The following is a 23,263-nucleotide window of genomic DNA, read 5'->3' on the forward strand; positions in this document are numbered from 1 at the left end:
GAGGGAGGGGTTTAAAAATATCATTGCCGCATTAGTTGTGCATTTTGTACATATTTTTCCCCAATAAAGCACATCTTCCGTCATGGAACTCTGGCAAGAGTTTTTATATCTCAAGTGAATGAAGGGTAGCGCAGTGTAGGGGACCAAATCACACATATTCAGAAATTAACAATACATCATCCTTCATCATCCACAAGATTTTGTGCAAAAGGCAAGTCATCGAACGGCGAACGCCATGTAACCGCATAGTTGGTTTTCTTTATGAGAGAGAGAGAGAGAGAGAGAGAGAGAGAGAGAGAGTTATTTCAAAAAATATCATTGCCGCATTTGTGGTGCATTTTGTACATTTCCACCATGAAACTCTAGCAAGAGATTTCACAGTGGAGGGGTAGCTAAAACTGACAATACTGCCGTTCGCTGAGGAAAAAAAAAAAGGGAAGAGTTTCACATCTTATCAATCATTAAAGGAAACCAAACCAAACCAAAACAAACCGAGCCTTATGTCTCAATCACTTGGAGACGGCAATCATTAAAGGAACCGCAGGAAAAAATCACAACTCCAAAAAATTTGGCAGAACAAGAACAAGAGAGAAACATGAAAGGAATGCCATGAATTATGCCATTCAAATGTAGAGATGCTAGAGTTTTTACATTTCTAATCTTGAAATCTGCTCCTCTTCCTACCTGCAATGGAATACAATTGTAGCCATTTACATCACTTACACAATTATCAGTGACACCAAATTTCCTGCCCAGAAACTCCATGACCCTCTTAACATCTTGTACAACATCCTCCTCTGACTCACCTCTATTCTATGCAGTTAATGGTTAGTGTTACCGGCATTTAAGAGTGTACCACTATGATCTATGATCGCAAGCCAACTTTTAATCTCCAGTTACCTGCCATATATTCGTAAAGTTACTGGTAAGAAAGTGCATCAGCAACCGTGAAATACTTAAATTTACCGGCCATTTTTTCTACCTTTTTCTTCTTGGACTTTGTTAATTGCCAAAACCATATATTCCATGGTAATGGGAAAAGCTACGATTTTTTTTAGAAGGCCAGAAAAAAAATGTTAAAAAGGTAGGAAGGCAAATTGTTAAAAATTGTTAGCCAGATTCATAGTCCTGCCAAAATCAAATAAGTAAAGATGAAAGAAACTTCCTAAATGTCATTAGCTTAATCACTTCAAAGAGAGGACAAACAACAAAGAATGACAAAAAAAAAGAGAAGGCGCCAGAGAAACAACCCACATGGTTTTTTCCTTATCCTCTCTGGTTGGGAGAGTGGGTTTCCTTGGATGTGGGAGACATTTAGCATGGCTATGTTTCTTTGTCAGTCGCTCTGTTAGAGGATTGTAAAGCCCTTATTGGGCAGGTTACATCAACTCATATTCCCCTAAAATGCTTAACTAATTGCACACCGGGAAGCACATTACACCACCATTCTGAATCAGAAGAGAGATTTCAAGAAATGGCAGCTTGAGCCTTGTCATGTATCTTTTCAGTTGGAATAACATCCCGCCGACGAAAAAAAAAAGAAGGCAAATAAAAAGAGCCAAAGAAACTTACACTATTGAAGGCAAGGGGAGTGCAGGAGATGGGACAACCCGTCCTGGGCTTTGATCCGGTGAAACATTGTGCTGACAAGGATGAAGATCAGAAAAATCACTTCTCAATGAGCCGAGAACTTCTGACCCAGCTGCCGGATGGACAAATGTATCAGGAGTTCCTTTCCGTATTTTCAATGCATTAGGCTGGATATTAACTCCACTTCTTACTTTTATGGAATTGGCACCTGACTATTACAAAAGGAAGATATATTAGTCGTTCAAAGAATAATCAATGAAAGAAAAATATATATGCCTTGTTCGGTTGGGTATTTGAATTTTTTTATTGTTTCCTACAATAGGTATTTTCAATATTTCTGTAATGTAACGGGCAAATGTGAAACATGGCAACTCAAAATACATTACTGGTACAATTGGTAGTTCTTTTCGGTGTTACAAATATTTCTACCATGCTAGGAGAGAAAGGGGATTAAGTTAAGAAGAACGAAATTAATGCAAATATACCCGTTTTGGATAACACAAGAAATATCATAAACCAAAAGTAATCAAACAATCAGCTGCAATCGGCATTTGATCTCTTTAATGGGACACTATTACATGTAGGTGTGTCCTGATTGTGATAAGTTGATAACCACACACACGCACACATTCATCTAAGGATATTTAAATATGTGTAACAGTTGCCGGTTCAAGACAGTAACTCACAGTGAGTTCAGTAAAGAATAAGAGAAAGAAGGAAGATTGTTAGAGAAGGAAGGATACATGATTCATACATTAGACAATCCCTTAATCTGTACAACGATGATTGTTATATCATCTGTCCGATTCTCCTGCTCCAACCACAGTTTGTATGATTCACCAGCAATAACAGAACATGCATCTCGAGGATCTGTATAGCTTGCAACCTACATTGGGTAAAGGGGAGGAAAAACAGAAACAAGAAAAGCAGACATCAGGACCATTGAGAGTAGTGAACAACCTAGGGAACAAGAAAATAAGCCACCCACGAAATATCATGACATAAAAAGTGAATGTCCAAACTCTAAGACGGAAAGAAATCCCCAAGTTCAAGCCATCATCTAATATGCCAAAAAGGATAGTGTTTCATCATGGTTTAGGAGCATAACAATTTCCCTCCATAGATGCCAATTCTGCATGGAAACCACACTAGCACAACAACGTACTTCTACAAAGCATTACCTAGCTAGAGAAATGATGCCAGGCATACAAATATGGATCCCCTTTAATAGTTTAGGAGCATAACGATTTCCCTCCATAGATGCCAATTCTGCATGAAAAACACGCTAGAACAACAACATACTTCTATAGAGCATTACATAGCTAGAGAAATGATGCCAGGCAGACAAATACGGATCCCCATAAATGAAATCAAGGCATTAGAATTATCTGGACTGACTGAATTGAAATCGAACAGACCAACATTTTAAAGGTTCAAAGAGTCCAAGAATACCACCACTTTTGTTGTCGAGACAACATCCTGATTCCTAAGGTGTGACTTACTGCATTTTGCTACGGAAAGCATATGAGACACTTTTCATATCCAAAGTCCAAAGGATTTGGAGCACATTCTTGAATCTATCCTAAAAGCACAAAATCAAACTTTCTCTTAGTATCATGGAATTGTATAATAATGGTAATACCATCTCTCCCCTGGGGGGCAGGTAAGATGTGTATGAAATAGTATACATATCCGAGCTCACATAGATACCCAGGCTTGTGGTGTTTCATTTGGGTCACATACTTAATGCATTTTGAATCCATGTAAGATATGGTTGGAACTGCATAATTTACCAAGCACACCAAAGCTGGTAACCTAGCTCACTGCAGGTAGTTTGTTTACGGAGTGGACTCAAAAGCGGCACCAGTATATCACTGCTAAGTGTGTCACCTTAGAACGAGTAAGCCTTTCTACGAATTCATGTTTTGACATTAGAACTAGGATTTCTCCCTGAAAATCATTTTGCCTGAACTTCTTCAATGTGCAATGAAGTATAACATTAAAGAATTTCTCAATCAGCTAAGAACCTACCTTTACAAGTTTATACTCCGTCAACTCGAGCAACTACATAATGAAAACAACACAACCGGGCAATTTAATAGCTCTTACCAGAATCTTGTTTATTATGTGTATACTGACAAACTCTCAAGTTTTCCTTTTCCTGTATTTGACTGGAAATCACTGCAGTCATTGTAATGCTCTCAACCTCCACAAATAAACCATTGTCCATACACACAAATGAGTTTACCATTCAGACATAGTTTACTTCTACAGTTCCATTCCATGCCATCGAAGGATAAGTTTGACGACAAAATGAAGGATAAGTTTGCCAGTCACAGTTCTACTCATCTTCACATACCAAAGAACCCCCTTAATGATTCACTTCACCGAATAAATTACTAAAAAACAAGAGTTAGATCTAGGGCCTTACCCTACCAGAACTTCTGAAATCAACAGATGAATCGGGATAGAAAATGATAAGCTTTTTCAATTCACATCACAAATAAAAATCTGAAGGATTAGAATAATAATTTAAAGGGGTCATAAGCTTCTAAAGATATGTAATCATCATGCGGAAAACTACAGAAAACAAAAACTGGCCTGGGTCTCACCATATTAACAGACATACCAAATTCAACAGTTGAACAAGATTGAAGAGAACATGTACAGAAAGTTAATCATGATCAGGAAAAGGTGGAAGTACACAATAAAATATCTATAACCCAAGAAAAAATACTAAGGATAAAATCCATTCCCACTTAAACATTATAAAGGGTAATGACCACACCATATTAACAAACTTACCAAAATTCAACTGTTAAACAATGTTTAATTGAACAAGCAACATATGAAAAGTGGAACATGATCCAGAAAAGGTGGACGTACGCAATAAATGAACTCTATATAACCACACAAAAGGGGAAGAAAAATGCCATTCCCAGTTCAGTTTAGGACGTTGATGAAGGTAATCTAATAATGACGTACCATTTCCACCACAGGTTGGCTTGATAAGAACTCGAAAACACCATCACTTGCAACAACAAAGAATGGATGATTAGGAGTAAGCTGGACCATTGAAACCTCTGGAACCGCAACCACACCAATCTTCTCCGCTGTACTATCCCCTACACTCCGCGTAAATGCAGTCCCAGGGTACATCCCATTCTGAACCCACAACCTCGGCGGGTCACCACCTTCGGTCTCTTCATCACCCCACGACTGTATTCCCGGGTCCTTAAGCCCCTCCACTTGATCAACACTCAAAACCCTGGCCCCACAAAGCTTCACCCTCTCACACTCATCTTTCCGAAAAGGCGTTTGGTCGTGAGAGAGATCTTCGGCAACAATCCGATTCCCTTCCTTAACTGCAATCACAGCCCTCGAATCACCCACATTCGCCACATAAAGCGTATCCCCAATGACAAGAACAGTAATAGCAGTTGTTCCACTCATCGTGTCGTCTATCTCACTGTTATGGAGTTCCTCGTTTGTTGCTAAAAATGCTGAATGATAAGCTTTAAGAGGGTCATCTAACAACGTAGGGTCACTAGATAGAATCTCCACTAACCTATTCTTAACGAAATTAGAACACTGGGTACCAAATTGGCCATGCCCGTCAAACACACCGAAGAAATGGACATTTGGGTTGTTTTGAATTTGGGTTTTGATACAGAAACTGTCCTGATTCTCTTTCTCGGGGGTTTCCGGGTAGTGCCCTCGCTGAGTGAGGACCGAATACTCCAACCGGAAGTTGTGGGAAGGAACAACAACACAATCTAATGACCTATTTGCAAGTATATGTTTTCCCTGGCCAGTGTAAGGACCCAATTCTGAAACATCCCTGTTCTCACCATCTGAAGATGTTGGGTACTGACCACAGCAACACTTCCCATGGACACAACCCATATTTTCAAACACAGTACGCAAACCCTAATTAACAAAATGTCGAAATGTATATATAGCGCGTAAGAGAAACAGAGCGTGTGAGCCAAACCTTCAAAGAAATCCAATTCTTGGCAGACACTGGGTACTCCGTAAATCCTCCATTGCCACTAGTTACATCTGGGTTTTTGCACAGAACCAACAGAATCAAAGATCAACATGACTAGAAGCAAAATTGAACAGGATTGCTTTAAAGATGGTTACAAGGAAAGGATTTTTTGGAAAAGTTCTACAAGTTACGAATAACCGCTTTAACAAGAAAGGATCAAAGTGATGAATCCGATTTGAAAAAGGAAAAAAGAACATCAAGGGGTAAAAAATAAAGAAGCAAGAAACCCTAATAAGCACCGATTTTTTTGCTTTTGCTTTTAATCAAAGAATCTCATTGAAGAGTGGGGTCTCTATCAAAAGATTTTGTACTCGTGGGTTTTGGCAGTAAAGAGATCAAAGGCTTTTAAGAGGAGAGGTGAAGCATTGAAAGCAAAGAATTGACAAGAAATGAAAACCCGAGAGAGAGAGAGAGAGAGAGAATGAAAACAACCGACAACAGTCTACACAGAGAGAGAGGGAGGGAGAGAGAGAGAGAGAGAGAGAGAGAGAGAATGAAAACAACCGACAACAGTCTACACAGAGAGAGAGGGAGAGAGAGAGAGGAGGGGTCTGATCTGATGAGAAGGTAAGAAAAGATTGGGATTACGTATAGGTTTGGTGTATAGTGTATGTACGATTGTGCATGGAGGGGAGGGCTTGTCTGAGGAAAACTCATGTTCCAAGAAAAATACAAATTACAAAAGCAACAGGGGAGAGTGACTTTTGCAGACTAGGGACAAAAAGGGCAGGACAAGAAAAATATGGGACATTGGTCATTTGCATTTACCTAGACAGCATGCTCATACAATTTTAATGGTTGGCCCTGTTTTCTTTAATGTTTTTTGTGATAGGGTAAAAACAAAAGGTTTCGCCCCAATCAAATTTGGGTAGTTTTTCTTTCCTTTTCACAACTTGGGTTGTCGCGTCAATTTACGCGTGTCTTGTCTAATTTTGTAGTATTAATCTCATCGTTCACTAATGTGAGCCTACTTTAAAGTCGAAACAAATGTCTCTCCGAAGAGTTGATATTACTTGTGAGGTTTCGAACTCGAACATGAGAACTTAGAAGGAAGTAAATCATTAAATCTTAAAAGTCTTGATCACCATGCCAACCTTATAAAATTCTGGTAGTAATTTTTTGGCTCAATTCTTTTATAATCATACTTTTTTAATGGGAAATTTGCATTTACACGCCCTATACTATCACCAATTTAAAGATACACTCCTTGTATTTTAAATTTAAGCACTTACACCCCTTGTGCATAAAAATGTAAAGGGTGTAAGTGCAAATTTTCCTTCTTTCACTTCAAAATACAAAGGTGTAAGTGTTTAAATTTGAAGTAAAAAGGATGTATCTTTAAATTAGTGATAGTACAGGGGTATAAGTGTAAATTACCCTTTTTAAAATGCAATTTTACATTTGTCCTTTTATGTATGGACATTTTATCCGTTTATGAATAACACAGGAGTTCACATGTAATGACGTAAAAGGACCAAAAAAATGTGTACTTATAAAAAGGAAGCCTGAAAATAATAATGAAAAAAAAAAACATGTAATTTGTGATGTATACATCTAGTAATCTTTCTTCCGCTAAGATTCTTACTATTTTTTAAGTACTTATTCTCTTTAATGAAATTAGACATTAATCATGAATAGCATGAGAGCATCTCCAATCCATTAGATAAATAAGTCGTGTTCATTTTTTCATTCTAAAACAGACTTATACGACTAGGCATTTGTGTATCAACTTTGCTAGTGTCATACCGAAACACACACAAACTTACACACCCAAAATCATATGAGAGGTGGGTCTTGCACAAAAGTGTGCGCTTATGTGCAGGGCCCACCACCCACCTCTCATATGAGTTTGGGTGTGTGGGTGGGTGTTTGGGTTTAGTTTTAGAATCATTGTTTGTGCATCTGCGAAACTTCTCTCACTATATTTATAAAGTCTCAAAAGATTAGGAATACACACTGCGAAAGTCCACCCCACAATTAAATGTGTGGAATCCATACATATGTAAGAATGATGTGGTTGGTAGGTGTGTGCTTATCATTTGTGAATTTTGAAAGGGCCATGAAACATTTGACTTGCATTAGATAACTTTCAAGCGATAGGGGTCTCAGAGTATGTACATCAGTTGATAGGGAAAAATGCTAATGACTAGTGCATTTTTTTCATTTTAGTCACACATCTCTTTCAACACTCAAATAACACTCTCAATTTAACCCTTAGTCACATATAGTTCTTCAAAATGGTTCGCTTCCGCTCCCGCTCTCAATTCTTGTTCCGAGCTCGCGCTCTCAATTCTTACTCTTACGAATTTTAGTCTTTTTAGAAGGTTTCATAAAACGCTTACGCTCCCGCACAAGCCCGCACATTATGTAACTTAGATTTTATCTATCTCATCATTTATTATTGAAATACTACTATTTTCTTTTCTTTTCTTCTTCTTCCCCATTTTCTACTTCCCCGTTTCCTTCTTCCATTTCCAGATCTGTCTATCCCATTACAGTAAATTAGTGACTTCCTACAAAAATAAGTCAAAAAATAAGTCTGTTGTGACTTATACAAAATCTATTCAATTTTCAAAAAAAAATTGTATTTATTGGTCACGGAGTATCTCTTAGCTAAGGTTTTTTTTTACAAAAAAATAAAAATAAATACTTCATCCATCCTAAAATTTTAACCCTACAAAAAGAAGTATAATATTCTAGATAGAAAATATTAGAGAAACGATAAGATACGATGAACTAGAATGTTAAAGAGCATAGAAGATTACAAAACATTCCAAAGTTGGAATGTATTCAACGTTTCCGACTAGAAGATATTATTTCCTTTGAAATGGTGAGACCTTTCTGATTGCAAGAGTGGCTCCTCGAGTCTTTTCAATACGGTGGGAGCTTTCTATTTTGATATACAAATTCACTAGGATTGTGCTAAGTCTAATTTCCAACTTACCCTGAAGAGACAATCAAGAAATTCTCTAGAATCTTAAGTGTGATCTACACATATGAATACACTACCACCATCATCTCTCGGCCTGCACACAAAAGAACGTCACTGCCACACACACTCCCCCTAAAATGGTGTGAAATGCTGCAGTTGCTGGTGACTTCAATGTGTTGAAGAAAAGAAATGGAGGACAGGCAAAGAAGACGAAGGGTACCAATATATATACTATCCGATTCTTTTGCATACTGGTCTTTTTTTAGTTGATTAATCACTATTTTTCTCTCTCCCTTTAGAGAAGGATGCTTGAACTAGGACGTGTTATTTGGGAAAGAAATGAAAGAATCGGAGGTGGAGAAAAAGGAAGACGAAGGGAAGACCGACGAGGGGAAGACCGGCGAGGAGATGTCAACCGGCGAGGAGAAGACCGGCGAGGGGAAGAACGGCGATGGAAAAACGGAGATAACGGCTGGAAGGAAGATGAAGAAAAGAATGGAGACGATAGTCGGAAAAAAGACGAAGACAACAACGGAGACGACGACCGGCAGATTAAGTTCCTTAGTCAAAAATGTATACGCACAAGATTAATTTGCAAATATGAATAGATGATTAATATTCGATCCGTAAATGTAAATGTAAAACTCGATCCTTAATCGTTATCACCCTTTTTGAACATTTACTAATAATTTCTCAGGATTAAAAAATAGTCGGGGTTAATTAAAAAAAAATATCAACGAATATTAGACTCTTTTGTTTATGTTTTTAATCTTTTGAATACATTATGCTACAAGTTATTGTGCCTAATAGATAATATTTAAATTTTTGTGTTCAATATTTCTTTGTTATATTTTACTGTGAATTTTTTTTAATTTATTGTGAGTGCTCCGTCTGAACAAGATTCCTGGCTCCGTTACTGTCAATTAGAAAGGGTCTTGTTAATTGCACCTTCAGTAGGTTGATAATCAAGAAGGAAACCATGCGTTTTCCCCATATTTGGTTTTGAGAGGGGAAACAAATCATAATCAGTAAGGCGCTGTAACCGAACAAAATCGCTTAAGTTCGAGCTCGTGTTTGCTCGTTTGAAAACTCTTTGTTACATAAATTTCAAATCACATTTCAGTAAGGCGCTGTAACCGAACAAAACCGCTCAAGTTCGAGCTCATGTTTGCTCGTTTGAGAACTCTTTGTTACATAAATTTCAAATCACGTTTGAAAATCTTTTTGAAGCTCGTCAAGCTTTTGAACTAAGTTCGGACAAACTACTGCTCGACTCGTTCAGGTTATGATGTTTAATGGTTAAGCTACTTGAGACAGTTGTGTTCGGTTCGATTATAGCTCGTTTGAGATGGATAAATTTCATAAACAAGCCAATCTCAAAAATATTTTAAAAGTTCGTTAAATTTTCAAACCAAGCTTAAATAATGACCTGTTCAAGTGAGAGAAAGAGCGCACGAGAGAGAACAGCTGTTAAGTTGTTTTCTATTGGCCCCGTTAATAATGCATGCTCTTCCTCATTGCAAAATATTGTCTTTAAATTCTTGAAAAACTGATCTCCTGGAATTGCAAACTAACGGTTTCTCTTTAGGAAAATCTAGAATGCAAAATCATTTCGAGACGCGTTAATTAAGCTGCTTTCTTAAAGATAGTATTTGCTCCCATGAGATAGTGTTTACCGGGTTACAACAAATCTTCCTTCAATATATGACGGAGTCCAAACTTATGAGTATTTTTTTTTTTTCTGTCTACGTTTGCACAAACGCTAACACACTTTAGTTTTTTGAAATTCAACCTTGAAGGGAATTTTTCAGTCACCCTGGTCTCGCAGTAAACTGTGGTTGCAAAGGGAATTCCAATGATCTTCCGAAGCCAAAGTAAAAGCAATAATAAGTATTGGACGCTGTTATTCGCAACCCTTTATTTTCTCCCATAGCACACTATATTTCGGTAAATGGTTGTTAAATACATAACATTTCGGTAAATAGCTGTTGAAAATAAGATTATATTTCGGTAACTACATGTCGAAAATATGTTCAACTTTTGGTAAATAACTGCCGAACATATATTTTCGGTAAATAGCTGCTGAAAAAAATATTATATTTCAGTAATTGGATGCTGAAAATATATCTCAATTTCGGTAACTAACTATCAAGTATAATTGAAAATTTTTAACGGGCTATGAGAGAAAATAAAGGGCTGCGAATAGCAGTGCTCTAAGTATTTTATGTTGTGAAAAAGAGTAAAAGCAATAAAAAGGTTAAAAGATCTTTGATCAAGTGGTAGAGATGGGTGTGTAGATCTCTCTCTGAATGTCATTAGTTCTAGGCTTATTTTGATTACAATTATGATTACAACTATGAGTACTCTCTCTCTCTCTCTCTCTCTCTCTCTCTGAATGTTAGTATTAGTTTTATCAAAATATTTGAATTTTTTGAAAATCAAAAAAATAAAAATTATAGATGGGTGTGTTCAGGGCCAATTCAAGGATTTTTAGTGCCTAAGACCTAATAAAAAAAAAGTGTTCTTAAAGATACAGAGAACAACAAGCTGATTAATAAAAAACCCAATTCATTTTCCCTTTCCATTTACATCAACTATCGATAGAGAGAGAACAAAGAGAACAGAGAAAGAAAACACTGAATAGCGGAAGGTTCTTACCAGACGGGAAACCCAAGGCTTGCCAAAAAACCCAATCGAAAAATCGATCTCCTTTTTATTTTATTATGGGTCTTATATTGGGCCTTTAGGCCTAATGAATGTTGTGTAATTTAGTTTGGGCCTTTAGGTTGAATGAAGTTTTTTTTTGTCTAGGCCTTTTTTTAAAATCAGATTGGGCCATTTTTTTTTCCTATTGGGCTAAAAAGACTCCTACTCAAGCCTAATAGTAAAAATAATGGGAGTGCCCCTAATTTTTTTGGGGTTTTTTGGATGCCCAAGGCCTGTCTCTTGGGCCGGCCCTGGGTGTGTTCCACTAACTAAAACAATTTGATAAGTACTTATTTTTTGAATTAAAGACAATTTATTATGAGAGAATGACATGTCTCGTAAAACAAAAAATAAGTACTTAAAAAATATGAACCTTAGCGGCACGGCGGCTGACTTGAAAAAGCTTAGAAACCATAAAAACAATCTCACAAATTATCTGTTTTTAATGCAAACCTAACAAACAAGTTCTGTTTATACATTTTTCCATCAAGAAAAATTAATAAAAAAACTAACAAGAATATTTCAACCTCATTACTGATATGAGTAAAAAAAAGCTCAAATTAAAATAGAATAAAAATAAAGTAGAATGAAATAAAATTTAATTTACGAGTACTAAACTAATTTGTACATACCAATAAATTAAACAAAAGAGATTGTGTTAGATTTGAGTGCCAACTGCCAAGGGTTTATCCACACTCAACTGGAATTGGGTGGACCTCTCACCTTGGTGTTCGGTCTATGGACCTCGTATCAATAGAATGTGTGGCCGTCGTAGTAATCTAAAAAATATTAACATAGTAACATTCTATCGGACAAAAAATAAAGAAGAAAATGGGAATCAGGTAGTTGATATCAGCGCAACAATCCAATACCTTTCGAACACGTCAGCACTTTGTCGTAACCGTTTCTAGCTAGAAACGACAGCTCAAGACAATTTAGAGCAGGGGCAGTTTGGGGAGTTCATATAAACATAACCAATAGTCAAACTCTCGATCACTTTTAGCGCCATAATTGGAATTTCGACCACTCGTTTTTTTTTTAATATCCTCATGAATAAAAAAAAATCCGAAAAAAGGAAAAAAAAAAAACCTCCAACTGCCATTTTCTGTTCCACTGAATCACTTCTGAGCCTAAACTGGGCACACCCAGTTGATTCAACCCTCTCCATTACTTATCTGCACAAACACCCAACAAGGTATGCAATTTTTTGAAACAATTTCAAGAACTTCCAAGATCAATACTTGCACAATTATCAAGAAAAAAGAAAAGAAAAGAAAAAGATCAATACTTACTATGACTTGAGATTGAGCACTGTTCCATTTCTTGATCTTTCTGCTTAATCATTCGATCCTGTAAGCCAATATTGTGGATAAGTTTGTATCAATGTGTGCCGATATTTTACATGATTCAGATTTTATCATGAGTCAAAAACAATGAGATATCCACGGTATCCGCTAGATTCTTTTGATAACCGGGTGTCTGGTCCAGCTTACGTGCATTCTTTCTGATCCTTGAAGTTCAAAATAGAGCAAACGTCCAGTGGTCCAAGAGTTTTTTGGGTTGGCCGCGGAAGTTGAACGTGCGAGCAAAACCTTGGGGTTCTACAGAATCTATAGATGCATGCCACAGATCCATAAGCTTATATGCATGAACAAGCTTTTTGTCCCATAAAATGGAGAAGTTTGCTCAAAAACCAAGTAGAGTTTTTGTTAAAACTGGACTGTTCATAGAGAAACCAGTTTCAGCTGCTTAGAACACGAATAATCTATGTTCGGTCCATCTATAGATGCATGCCATACCTCTTTTACTTTTCGATATTTTTTTTTCGCAGTGAATTATGAATACTTGAATTGATTGAGGCGTATTGACAAATGGGTTGTGTGTATCTCTATATAAGCAGGGAATAGGAATAATTGGAAATGTCTTCAATTGTAAAGAAAATGCTCATAAGGTCAACATGTGATGTATATGCTGAAAGAGTATTGTTGAAGCACAAGTATGTAGATCACAAAAAGATTGGTTCACTTCGAGTGAACCGTCGACCTTCTGTTCACGTGAGCCGATCATCCTGTTGTCGAGTTCGGCTTATTCGCTGTCAGGAACTGAATAGCAGTGCCAATGGTTTCACCCACTTGACTCCTAACAAAGGGGAGCAATCAATCGGAAACCGGTTGCGATCAAAAGCCATAAGAACCCCGGTATCAGATCCAACCCTAACTACGAAAAAGGTATGTTATTTACATGTGACTAGTTCTTTTGATCTCCATACAAACAAGTTTAGTAGCAGTTTCATTAACAATGTTTAAAAATGCATGACAATTGAGAGTGAGGGCGTGACTTTCATTTGATCAGTTCGGAGAGTGAGCATGTCATTCTCGTTTATTCTATTCTTTCGATACCCATTGCAGGAGAAGAAAAAAAAAAGTTTTGGTTGTAAATTTTGGGCTGTCAAAAGCAATAGAACATCAATGTTATAATTGCAGTCGTTTTTCATTTTTTAAAGAAAAGATTAGGTTTTATTCAGTCTTCCCTCTCCCATCACATTATGCTCAATCTTGCTGAAGTAGTTCTACTGGTTAAAGGTTTTGGGTTCTTAAGTCATTTCAGAATTGAGCTTCAAAGTGATCGATTCGTTAGGCCATCATTTGCAAGGCTCATAGTGGGATTTCAATATGCGCCGCCATCCCTACGCCATTATACCATTGATGTTCTTTTTTCTTCCATTTTTTTTTAGTTTAGTTTATTCAAACTAGTGTTGTAACTTCTAATTCCATTTTCTTTGAATGTTGCCATAGCGCGTATTTACCTTTGGCAAGGGAAAGAGTGAAGGCAACAAAGGCATGAAGTCCTTGGTGAGTAACTTGCATCCCTCTACATGTAGAAAGCTATGTTTATCTTTGTCCGTGGACCATGGTTATTCTCGAATTCACGCCTTATGACCACCTCTAAAAGTTACTCCTATGGAACTGCCGTATTGAAATTAGTTGGGACCATTCTGATACCAAGATGGGACGACTCCAAATTTCTGTTATTGCTCTTAATACTTGTTTTCTTGGGTAATTTTGTGGGTCAATCAGATGAACGGAAAACTCTTCTTTTCTTTTCTTTTTTTCCCTTTAGGTGATGGAAACCCATGAGTGGTAATCTAGTCTTTCTAATTCTGAGTGACGTTGAAGGGGCAACTTGTTACTTGTTAAGCACCAATGCGTATTTCCGTTTTAGACAACCTGGTAAGGACATTGTCACTTGAAAGAGCTAGCAAGCAACTATTATGAGCAGAAAGAGACTTTCTTCTTAATCTAAGTTTCTTCTTTTGCTTGTTCTATCAACTTGTCCAATTTGTAACTTGCATAAGTGGTTTGCTCCGTATACATTTAACACTGTGAATTGGCATTCCAAATTAGTTTGAACTTCTGATAGACGTGAATTTGTATGCGTGGATATAGTTGGGAGGTAAAGGAGCGAACTTGGCAGAGATGGCGAGCATTGGTTTATCAGTGCCACCCGGGCTTACCATATCAACAGAAGCATGCCAAGAGTATCAGAACAATGGCAAAAAGCTACCAGAGGGTCTGTGGGAAGAGATACTGGAAGGCTTAGAGAGTGTTGAGAAGGACATGGGTGCATTCCTTGGTGACCCTTCCAAGCCTCTCCTCCTTTCTGTTCGATCTGGTGCTGCGGTAAGTTCCTTTTCTGTTCAACGGTGCATCAAAGGTACAAAGCAAGACGAAATATTTCAGTCAATTCTGACGGGTTTCTTATTTCCATCACGGCTCAAATCAAGACGAAATATTCTTCACATCTTACAGTAGATAAGAAACTTGTTATATCTACAATGACTTATTTTTTGCTACAATCACTCGGAAAGTACTCAGCTTGAGCCAATGGAAGATGAAAGTATGAGACCATTACTGTAGGACTGTAACTACCTTTGGCTTATTTCTTTTTTTTGTTCAATGTATATAGTAACTCTGTTTCCATATTTACCATTTAGATATCCATGCCGGGTATGATGGACACTGTTCTCAACCTTGGACTGAATGATGAAGTGGTTTCTGGGTTGGCTGCAAAAAGTGGAGAGCGGTTTGCTTATGACTCATACAGACGCTTTCTAGACATGTTTGGGGATGTTGTAAGTGTCGCGTTATATGTGGGATCATTACATTTTTTGAGTAAAGCATAAACCTTTTCTACTGAGACACATCTTACAGGAGTTCTCTTTCTTAGTTTTCTGTCCACTTTGTGGCTAAAATGTCTTAATAAGAGTCAAGATTGATAGAGTTGGCCTATCATTTTCTTGCTCTGAAATTCTCCAAAAAATTGTATCAAAGGTAATGGGCATTCCGCACTCACTATTCGAGGAAAAATTAGAAAATTTGAAGTATGCAAAAGGAGCTAAGCTTGATACTGAACTCTCGGCTTCTGACCTTAAAGAGCTGGTGGAACAATACAAAAATGTCTACCTTGAAGCAAAGGGTGAAAAGTTTCCTTCAGGTACCTAGTAACATTATCCACATTTCAACTTCTTATTCCAACAAAAGAAGAAAATGAAGGGGTCAAGCTTATGATTGCTTATGTTCATACGCAGATCCAAAGAAACAGTTGCAGTTGGCTGTTAATGCGGTTTTTGATTCCTGGGACAGCCCGAGAGCCATCAAATATCGAAGCATTAACCAGATAACCGGACTAAGGGGAACAGCAGTGAACATTCAATGCATGGTTTTTGGGAACATGGGAAACACTTCAGGGACAGGGGTACTCTTCACTAGGAACCCAAGTACTGGTGAAAACAAGCTCTATGGCGAGTTTTTAGTCAACGCCCAGGTCTTAAAACCATTATCTTTCTACTTGTAGTTTACATCATTATATGGATCATTCTAGCACAACTTACAAATTAGCTGATTAATACTTCTGAATAGGGAGAGGATGTCGTAGCCGGAATCAGAACACCTGAGGATTTGGACAAAATGAAAAGTTGCATGCCTGAAGCTTACAAGGAGCTTGTGGAGAATTGTGAAATTTTAGAGAGACATTACAAGGACATGATGGTGAAATTTCTCATTTTCGTGCAAAGATAACACTCTCCATTCTTATCAAAAAAACAATTTCCATTTGTTTTTTATATTTGAACAGTACATACCAGATCTCTTCATTTCGGCAAAAATTGTGACAATGTTGCTTTTGTTATCTATGGTGGACCTAGGATATTGAATTCACTGTTCAAGAAAATAGGCTTTGGATGCTGCAATGCCGGGCCGGAAAGCGTACAGGAAAAGGTGCAGTGAAGATTGCTGTGGACATGGTAAATGAAGGCCTTGTTGACACTCCCACTGCAATTAAGATGGTGGAGCCGCAGCATCTTGACCAACTTCTGCATCCCCAGGTATGCGTCTGTCGCAGAAGTTCGAAACTACAACCGTAGTGAAATTTCGTTCATCCCTTCTACTATCAAGTTCATTTATCTAATGGACATTTTAATTTGAGACACACTGATTACAGATTCACAACTACTAAACAGTTGCAGACCTCTGTATTCTAGTCTATTCACCATCGGTTTTATTTACTGTTTTCTGTTTCATTTGTCCAAACATTTGTAAACTTGTTTGGGCAACTGTTTCCAAAAACTGTTTTTGGCACTATTTCACAAATCTCTTATTGGGAAACGACAAACATTTGTAAACTTGTTTGGGCAACTGTTTCCAAAAACTGTTTTTGGCACTATTTCACAAATCTCTTATTGGGAAACGACAAATATGTGCTTTACATTTTGGTAACCTTTTTTGCACAAAATTGGAACTGATATGAAAACTAGTGATTTCGAACTTCCATTGATTTTGTTTCAGAAATACGAACACATTAACAGATACAATGTCGAAGAAAACAAAAATAATACCAAACAGACCCTTACCGAAACAGTTGATTTTCTGTCCTACATTCCAAACATTTTGTGTTTTCTCTTGCATATCATGTGCAATGTAATATCCTTTTCATCTCAGTCCACTGCAAAATTCCCTCTGTGGGAATAGGCATGAGGTATCTAATGTCACTTCTTGATTGTTGAAGTAGTTTGAAGATCCATCAGCTTACATAGACAAGGTACTTGCCAATGGGTTGCCTGCATCTCCTGGAGCAGCAGTTGGCCAGGTTGTATTCAGTGCTGATGATGCTGAAGAATGGCATGCACAAGGAAAGAGTGTCATCATGGTACGTTCCTATTAATCTTCACTTTAATCATTTCCATTACAGTTGCTTAAGCTGATCGACGTGGATTTGAGTCATGTTGCCTAATGCGTCGCTTGGATGAGTGGTTTTGATATGAACATATCAGAGATTGAGTTTTTGCAAATGTGGGGAATGCTAACCATTGGAGGCAGAGTGATCATTGTTGAGTGGGAGATTCAATAGTAAAAGTAAAGATGTGCAAAATCGGACAATCTATGGAAGGATCTCAAATAACTGTATTCACAAAGTAATTTCAAATTCATCAATCTAAAGCTCTCTAATCCATTCTGGCAATAACACTACAATACGATCTTCAAGTAAGGGTTAAGTTCTTAAATAAGTGAAGCCAAATCCTTTCATTTTAAATCCCTACTTCCAAGCACTACCTAAATGTCTCCATCGCATATTAGGCTTATAGGTTCCGATACACATGCTTGTTAAGTTGTATAGGAAGCTCTGATAGGCATTCCTTAGATGGGGAAGAGACTAGTGAGACAATATAATCACCTCCTGTCACAATTCAATTCATTCTACTCTAGTCTACAAGCTGTGATAGTGGAACCAACTTCCTTAATCCAATTTTTGATGTTTGGTGACAGGTGAGGACTGAAACCAGTCCAGAGGACGTGGGGGGTATGCACGCAGCTGCAGGGATACTGACGGCTAGAGGTGGCATGACATCTCATGCGGCTGTTGTTGCCCGCGGGTGGGGAAAGTGTTGTGTTTCTGGTTGTGCTGATATCCGTGTGAATGATGATGAGAAGGTAGACTTCAAAATGCATTTTTTTGAATGGGTAAATTATGAATATGGAGTAGATTTTTATTCTAGCAAAAGAGTGAATTATTCTTCATTTTCTGTAGTGCAGTTTGTGGTAATTGGAGACAAGGTAATAAACGAAGGCGAATGGCTTTCACTAAACGGGTCTACGGGTGAAGTGATCTTGGGTAAACAACCACTTTCTCCTCCGGCTCTAAGTGGTGATTTGGAGACCTTCATGTCTTGGGCTGACAAACTAAGGCGCCTCAAGGTGCTCGGCCATTTATTTCATACGAGCTGTGTTTGGAATATATTGTTCAGAGTTCAAAACTAATCAGTGATCTAATGCCCGATAGGTTATGGCAAATGCTGACACACCTGAAGATGCAGTAACAGCAAGAAAAAATGGTGCTGAAGGCATTGGACTTTGCAGAACTGAGCACATGGTAGGTCTTTCTCTTTGTTTCATCACCAGCATTCTTCTTCTTCCGTGTGTCCTAGACTTCTAGTAAAGATGTAAGAAGTTTATTTCCCAAGTAAATAATCGACATGAGAAACTGCCAATAACAGAAGTTTTAGATGCTATAATTTCACATATCAATTATCCTGTCACACTCTTAGTTGATGAGTTCAACTATTCGGCGCACCAAGATGTTTGAAAGTAATCTCTCTTAATGGGATTCTGTGGATTTCTTCTGTCTCTATGTTAGATTGTTACCATTCTGACAAGAGGATAAACATATTTACTACTATTTCAAACCTTCAGGTGTCTGTTCTGTAGTTCCACTAGCCAATGCAATGTTGCATTGGATATGTTCATAGTTCTAAATAGTTTGAATTATTTATGCATTTTGGCTATTTCAGTTCTTCGCTTCTGATGAGAGGATAAAGGCTGTGAGAAAGATGATAATGGCAGTAACACTAGAACAAAGGAAGGCAGCACTAGACCTTCTGTTGCCTTATCAAAGAATTGATTTTGAAGGCATTTTCCGTGCAATGGATGGTACTTTTCTCTTCCATGAATATTAGTACACATAATATTTATCTTCGCCTAAAGTAATGTGTAGAGTCAATCTTATGCCATTGGTAAAATACACCAGTCAGTACTAAGAATGATATATACTTCAGGCCTCCCAGTGACAATTCGACTCTTAGACCCTCCCCTTCATGAATTCCTACCAGAAGGTGACCTGGATCAGATTGTCGGTGAGCTGACCACAGACACTGGCATGACAGAAGATGAGGTTTACTCAAGGATAGAGAAATTATCAGAAGTAAACCCCATGCTTGGATTCCGAGGTTGCAGGTTTGGCAGCCCTTCTTATGCTAGCCTTCATTTGATGTTTTTCGAAACACTCCGTTAGTCCCCATTTATTTGTCTTGTTTTGAGAGCCATGCCTTTTAATAGTTTCAACTAACAAATATGTCTATACAAAACTCAAATGATCTCAACTAATTCTTGTGTACGAAGTTTTCAAAATCATCTAATATAGATGATTTTTTGGACATTGAGTAGTGAAAATGCGCCGTTCAAAAAAAAGAGTAGTGAAAATGCAGAAATAAATGGGGACTAAGGGAGTATGTTTCTTTCAAAACTTTTCATCACTTGTACATCTGTATGTTGATTATCAATTTAGTCTACGCACAGTGAAATAACTTATGTATACGTACAGAAATGATGTTACTTATTAGTAGGTCCATTGGGCCGGATACTTCATAAAAAAACTGTTGTTACTTACAATGGGTTCTGCTATATGAAAAAAGGCTAGGAATATCATACCCGGAGCTGACTGAGATGCAGGTTCGAGCTATCTTCCAGGCTGCGGTGTCTATGATGAATCAAGGAGTCTCAGTCTTTCCAGAGATAATGGTTCCACTTGTTGGAAGTCCCCAGGCATGAGTCTCAGTCTTTTCTCTTTATCTGTTACTTCCAAACGTGATAGAATAAGTCTTATCACTTTTTCCCTACATCAATTCTTGGATTTGCTCTTCTATAGAATATGAAAAGAAAGTTTGGTGCTGCAAACAAATTTAACCTCTCTTTTTTCACTCGGCCAAACAAATTTAACCTTAGTTTATTTCTTTTGACTGATCTTGATATCATCCAAATTCGCTTGTATTATAGATGTTCATTCATCGATTTTGGTACATATGATTTCAGGAACTAGGACACCAAGTGAGTTTAATTCGTGGTACTGCAAAAAAAGTATTCTCTGAGATGGGTTCCTCCTTAAGCTTCAAGGTAGGGACCATGATTGAGATTCCTAGAGCTGCCCTTGTTGCTGATGAGGTACGTGGTGATGAACTTTCTCTTCCATTTGTGTTTAGTCTTATGGTAAAATTCTCGGAGACACTTATCAAACTTACATTTTGTTAAGTTAAATGAGAGAACTTATCACTAACAGCCCCTTTGGATTGCGAGAAAGGTAAAGAAAAGAAAGGGTTATCATTGTTTTCTCCATTTCTCGTCTCTTTTAGTTGTCCTAATAAGTGAAAGGGATTTTTCTTTCTTTTCTTTTTGCACCCTTTCTCACCAACAATGGTATCTATGGTTTCATGTTCTTCATCTTCTAACTGATATGTGCAGATTGCAAAGGAAGCAGAATTTTTCTCCTTTGGGACCAATGATCTGACACAAATGACCTTTGGGTATAGTAGAGATGATGTTGGCAAGTTTCTCCCCATATACCTATCCAAAGGAATTCTCCAACATGATCCATTTGAGGTGTGTCAAATCAGATCCATTAACCAATGAATTCCATATTCTCACCCCTCATATACTTGTAAACTTCTTGATCAATTGGAAAGCTCCTAAAGTGATCGAGAAAATTCCCCAGGTTATCGACCGAAAGGGTGTTGGCCAACTTATCAAGATTGCCACAGAAAAAGGTCGCGGAGCCAGGCCGAGCTTGAAGGTCAGTGTCTAACTTTACACTGTATGATAAGGCCTGTTCCTTGAACTGATGGACCTAACTTATAAACATTTGGCTTATTTTTAAGTATTTTGGGTTTTTATGAGGAATTAGACTGCATAATTGTCAGAATCTCCTTTCAGAAGAGTGCATAGGTTTTATGAGTGGTTTATCAAAGCTTGAGCATCTTATTATTGCTCCGAATGAACCAAATTAACAGGGTGCTGCTGCCTTGTCTAGTTGTTTGTTTTCTGCATTTTTCTGCATAAATTTTCATGCATTTCTTGGAATATTGTCAGTTTAAAGAGCTACAAAATTCCTACTTAACTGCAACGTATCACATGGGCTGTTTTTGGATAAGTGGATCAAGGAGGGATTTATAGACCGGAATAGGTACTAAAACAGAAGATTAAAAGAATATAATGAAGTGAAGGAGTGATAACTATCTTTCGGCCAATCTAGCCTTCTCCGTCCATCCCACGTGATTAATTTTCTTCAATCGGCCTGATTTCAAAATAAGGGCTGCAAGTTTTGACATTTGAGATGTCTTGCAATTATATGTTAATATTCATGGATAATTTGGCAACAAAAACAGGTTGGAATATGTGGAGAGCATGGTGGGGAGCCTTCTTCTGTTGCTTTCTTTGCAGAGGCTGGGCTTGATTATGTTTCATGTTCTCCATTCAGGTGCATAATCTCTCAATTTTTGTATCTTAATTTGCTTGAATCATGGATTGTATTCCATTCATTAGAATGCATAAGAGTATATCAATCTAGATTAGACTTTTTGTTTTTCGCCAACCGCCTAAATTTTGGCCTCCGTCAAACGAGGGTCCTGAATCTATGATCCAAATGCGGTCTAAATCAGACTTTTGTTGTTTTGACAGACACATGAATTTTGGCCTCCGTCAAAATTCGAAATAAGACTTTTTTGTTTTTTTCTAGATGATTAAATTTTGACCTCCGTCAAATGAGAGCCCTAAATCCGCTATTTTGCACCACAATCCATGATCCAAATAGAGTCTAAATTAGACTTTTTGTTTTCCTCTAGATGCCTAGATTGAGCTTTATATTCCTTACGTATATGGTCTCTTGGCAGAGTTCCTATTGCAAGGCTAGCTGCAGCTCAAGTTGCTGTTTGAAGAAGAAATTTCGAGAAGACAAGCTCTCCACCTTCCATACAATTTCTGCAAACCTTGTGCAGTTGTAAATAAATTATAATAGTGTTCATAAGATGAAAAACATTAAACTGGAATCACCATAGAAAATACATTCATACGTATATATAGCATACAGTCTTTGTATCAAGAAGCGGATTTTGAGAATTGGTTGCAAATGATAGGAAATATATTGTGTACGTTCTTGAGAGGCATTCAAATGTAATAGGAAGTATAGAAGCTATGGCTCTTTGACCCCTTTCGGGAGTCGTCTGCAGATCTGCAGGTTCTATGATTACACCCAGGAGAGGACCACTACGCCTCACCGCCCCCTCTCGACTCTTTCAGTCTAGCAAGATAAAAGTAGTAGCCCGATACACAAAAAACCAAGAGATAAAAAGTAGCAGTCATCTTCCAGGGAATTGGTCTTCACATCGTTTCACGAAATTCCCTCAGGAACTGGTTAGCTGTTTAGTGATTGCCATGAGACGGCCAAACCCGAGAAAGCTTCAATTGAGACACACAAAAAAGCTTCACTAAACTTTTCCGGCAAGGCTTTGAAATACCAGAATTGCTGTGAATCGAGAATATTAAGAAGACTCGCTCCAGTGAAAGCCAAGACATTACAAAAAAGTGAAGCGGTCGATCATTGAAGGTCAAAGCCACACAGATGAGGAACCCAAAAAATGATTTAAGAAACCAAGGCACCAGCCGAGCTAGTAGACCTCCAATGGAGCAAGCACGCCTTGACCCGCAAGAACGAAACTTCACAAGTCACATGGTATATGAACGTAGGGGACAGAATTCTCACCGGCCGCTTGAAAAAGATTCAAGTGTTTACCATGGCTTTTAGATCGCATCAAGAGAGCTAACGAACTAAGTTGCTCGATGTTGGTCTTCTCATTTCGTAATCATCAAGTCTAGGAACACAACTTC

At 37.7% G+C, this 23,263-nt stretch overlaps 2 protein-coding genes across 3 annotated transcripts; one reads left to right on the forward strand and one right to left on the reverse strand.

The window, feature by feature from the left end:
* Positions 1 to 596: 596 nt before the first annotated feature.
* LOC131324483 (probable protein phosphatase 2C 35) lies at positions 597 to 6,291 on the reverse strand. 2 transcript variants are annotated; one of them, XM_058356459.1, is made up of 4 exons: positions 4,576 to 6,291; positions 2,345 to 2,476; positions 1,573 to 1,802; positions 597 to 900 (listed from the first exon to the last, which is right to left on the reverse strand). In XM_058356459.1, exons 1-4 carry the CDS (start codon positions 5,494 to 5,496, stop codon positions 897 to 899), a joined length of 1,287 nt encoding a protein of 428 aa, XP_058212442.1. In that variant the 5' UTR covers positions 5,497 to 6,291; the 3' UTR covers positions 597 to 896. The 2 variants fall into 2 exon arrangements, with proteins under 2 accessions (XP_058212442.1, XP_058212443.1); XM_058356460.1 differs by lacking the exon at positions 597 to 900 and having other exon boundaries at positions 1,569 to 1,798; positions 4,576 to 6,128.
* A 6,025-nt stretch (positions 6,292 to 12,316) lies between these two features.
* LOC131322650 (pyruvate, phosphate dikinase, chloroplastic) lies at positions 12,317 to 22,586 on the forward strand. Its single transcript, XM_058354047.1, has 21 exons — positions 12,317 to 12,474; positions 13,180 to 13,507; positions 14,075 to 14,131; positions 14,726 to 14,959; positions 15,274 to 15,411; positions 15,611 to 15,773; positions 15,868 to 16,103; positions 16,199 to 16,327; positions 16,483 to 16,662; positions 17,346 to 17,483; positions 18,101 to 18,265; positions 18,368 to 18,529; positions 18,615 to 18,704; positions 19,123 to 19,261; positions 19,387 to 19,564; positions 20,023 to 20,152; positions 20,420 to 20,548; positions 20,846 to 20,983; positions 21,096 to 21,173; positions 21,766 to 21,857; positions 22,270 to 22,586. Exons 2-21 carry the CDS (start codon positions 13,199 to 13,201, stop codon positions 22,310 to 22,312), a joined length of 2,928 nt encoding a protein of 975 aa, XP_058210030.1. The 5' UTR covers positions 12,317 to 12,474; positions 13,180 to 13,198; the 3' UTR covers positions 22,313 to 22,586.
* Positions 22,587 to 23,263: the final 677 nt, after the last annotated feature.

Source organism: Rhododendron vialii, chromosome 4a (genome assembly GCF_030253575.1).
Source record: "Rhododendron vialii isolate Sample 1 chromosome 4a, ASM3025357v1".
NCBI classification, from domain to species: Eukaryota; Viridiplantae; Streptophyta; class Magnoliopsida; order Ericales; family Ericaceae; genus Rhododendron; species Rhododendron vialii.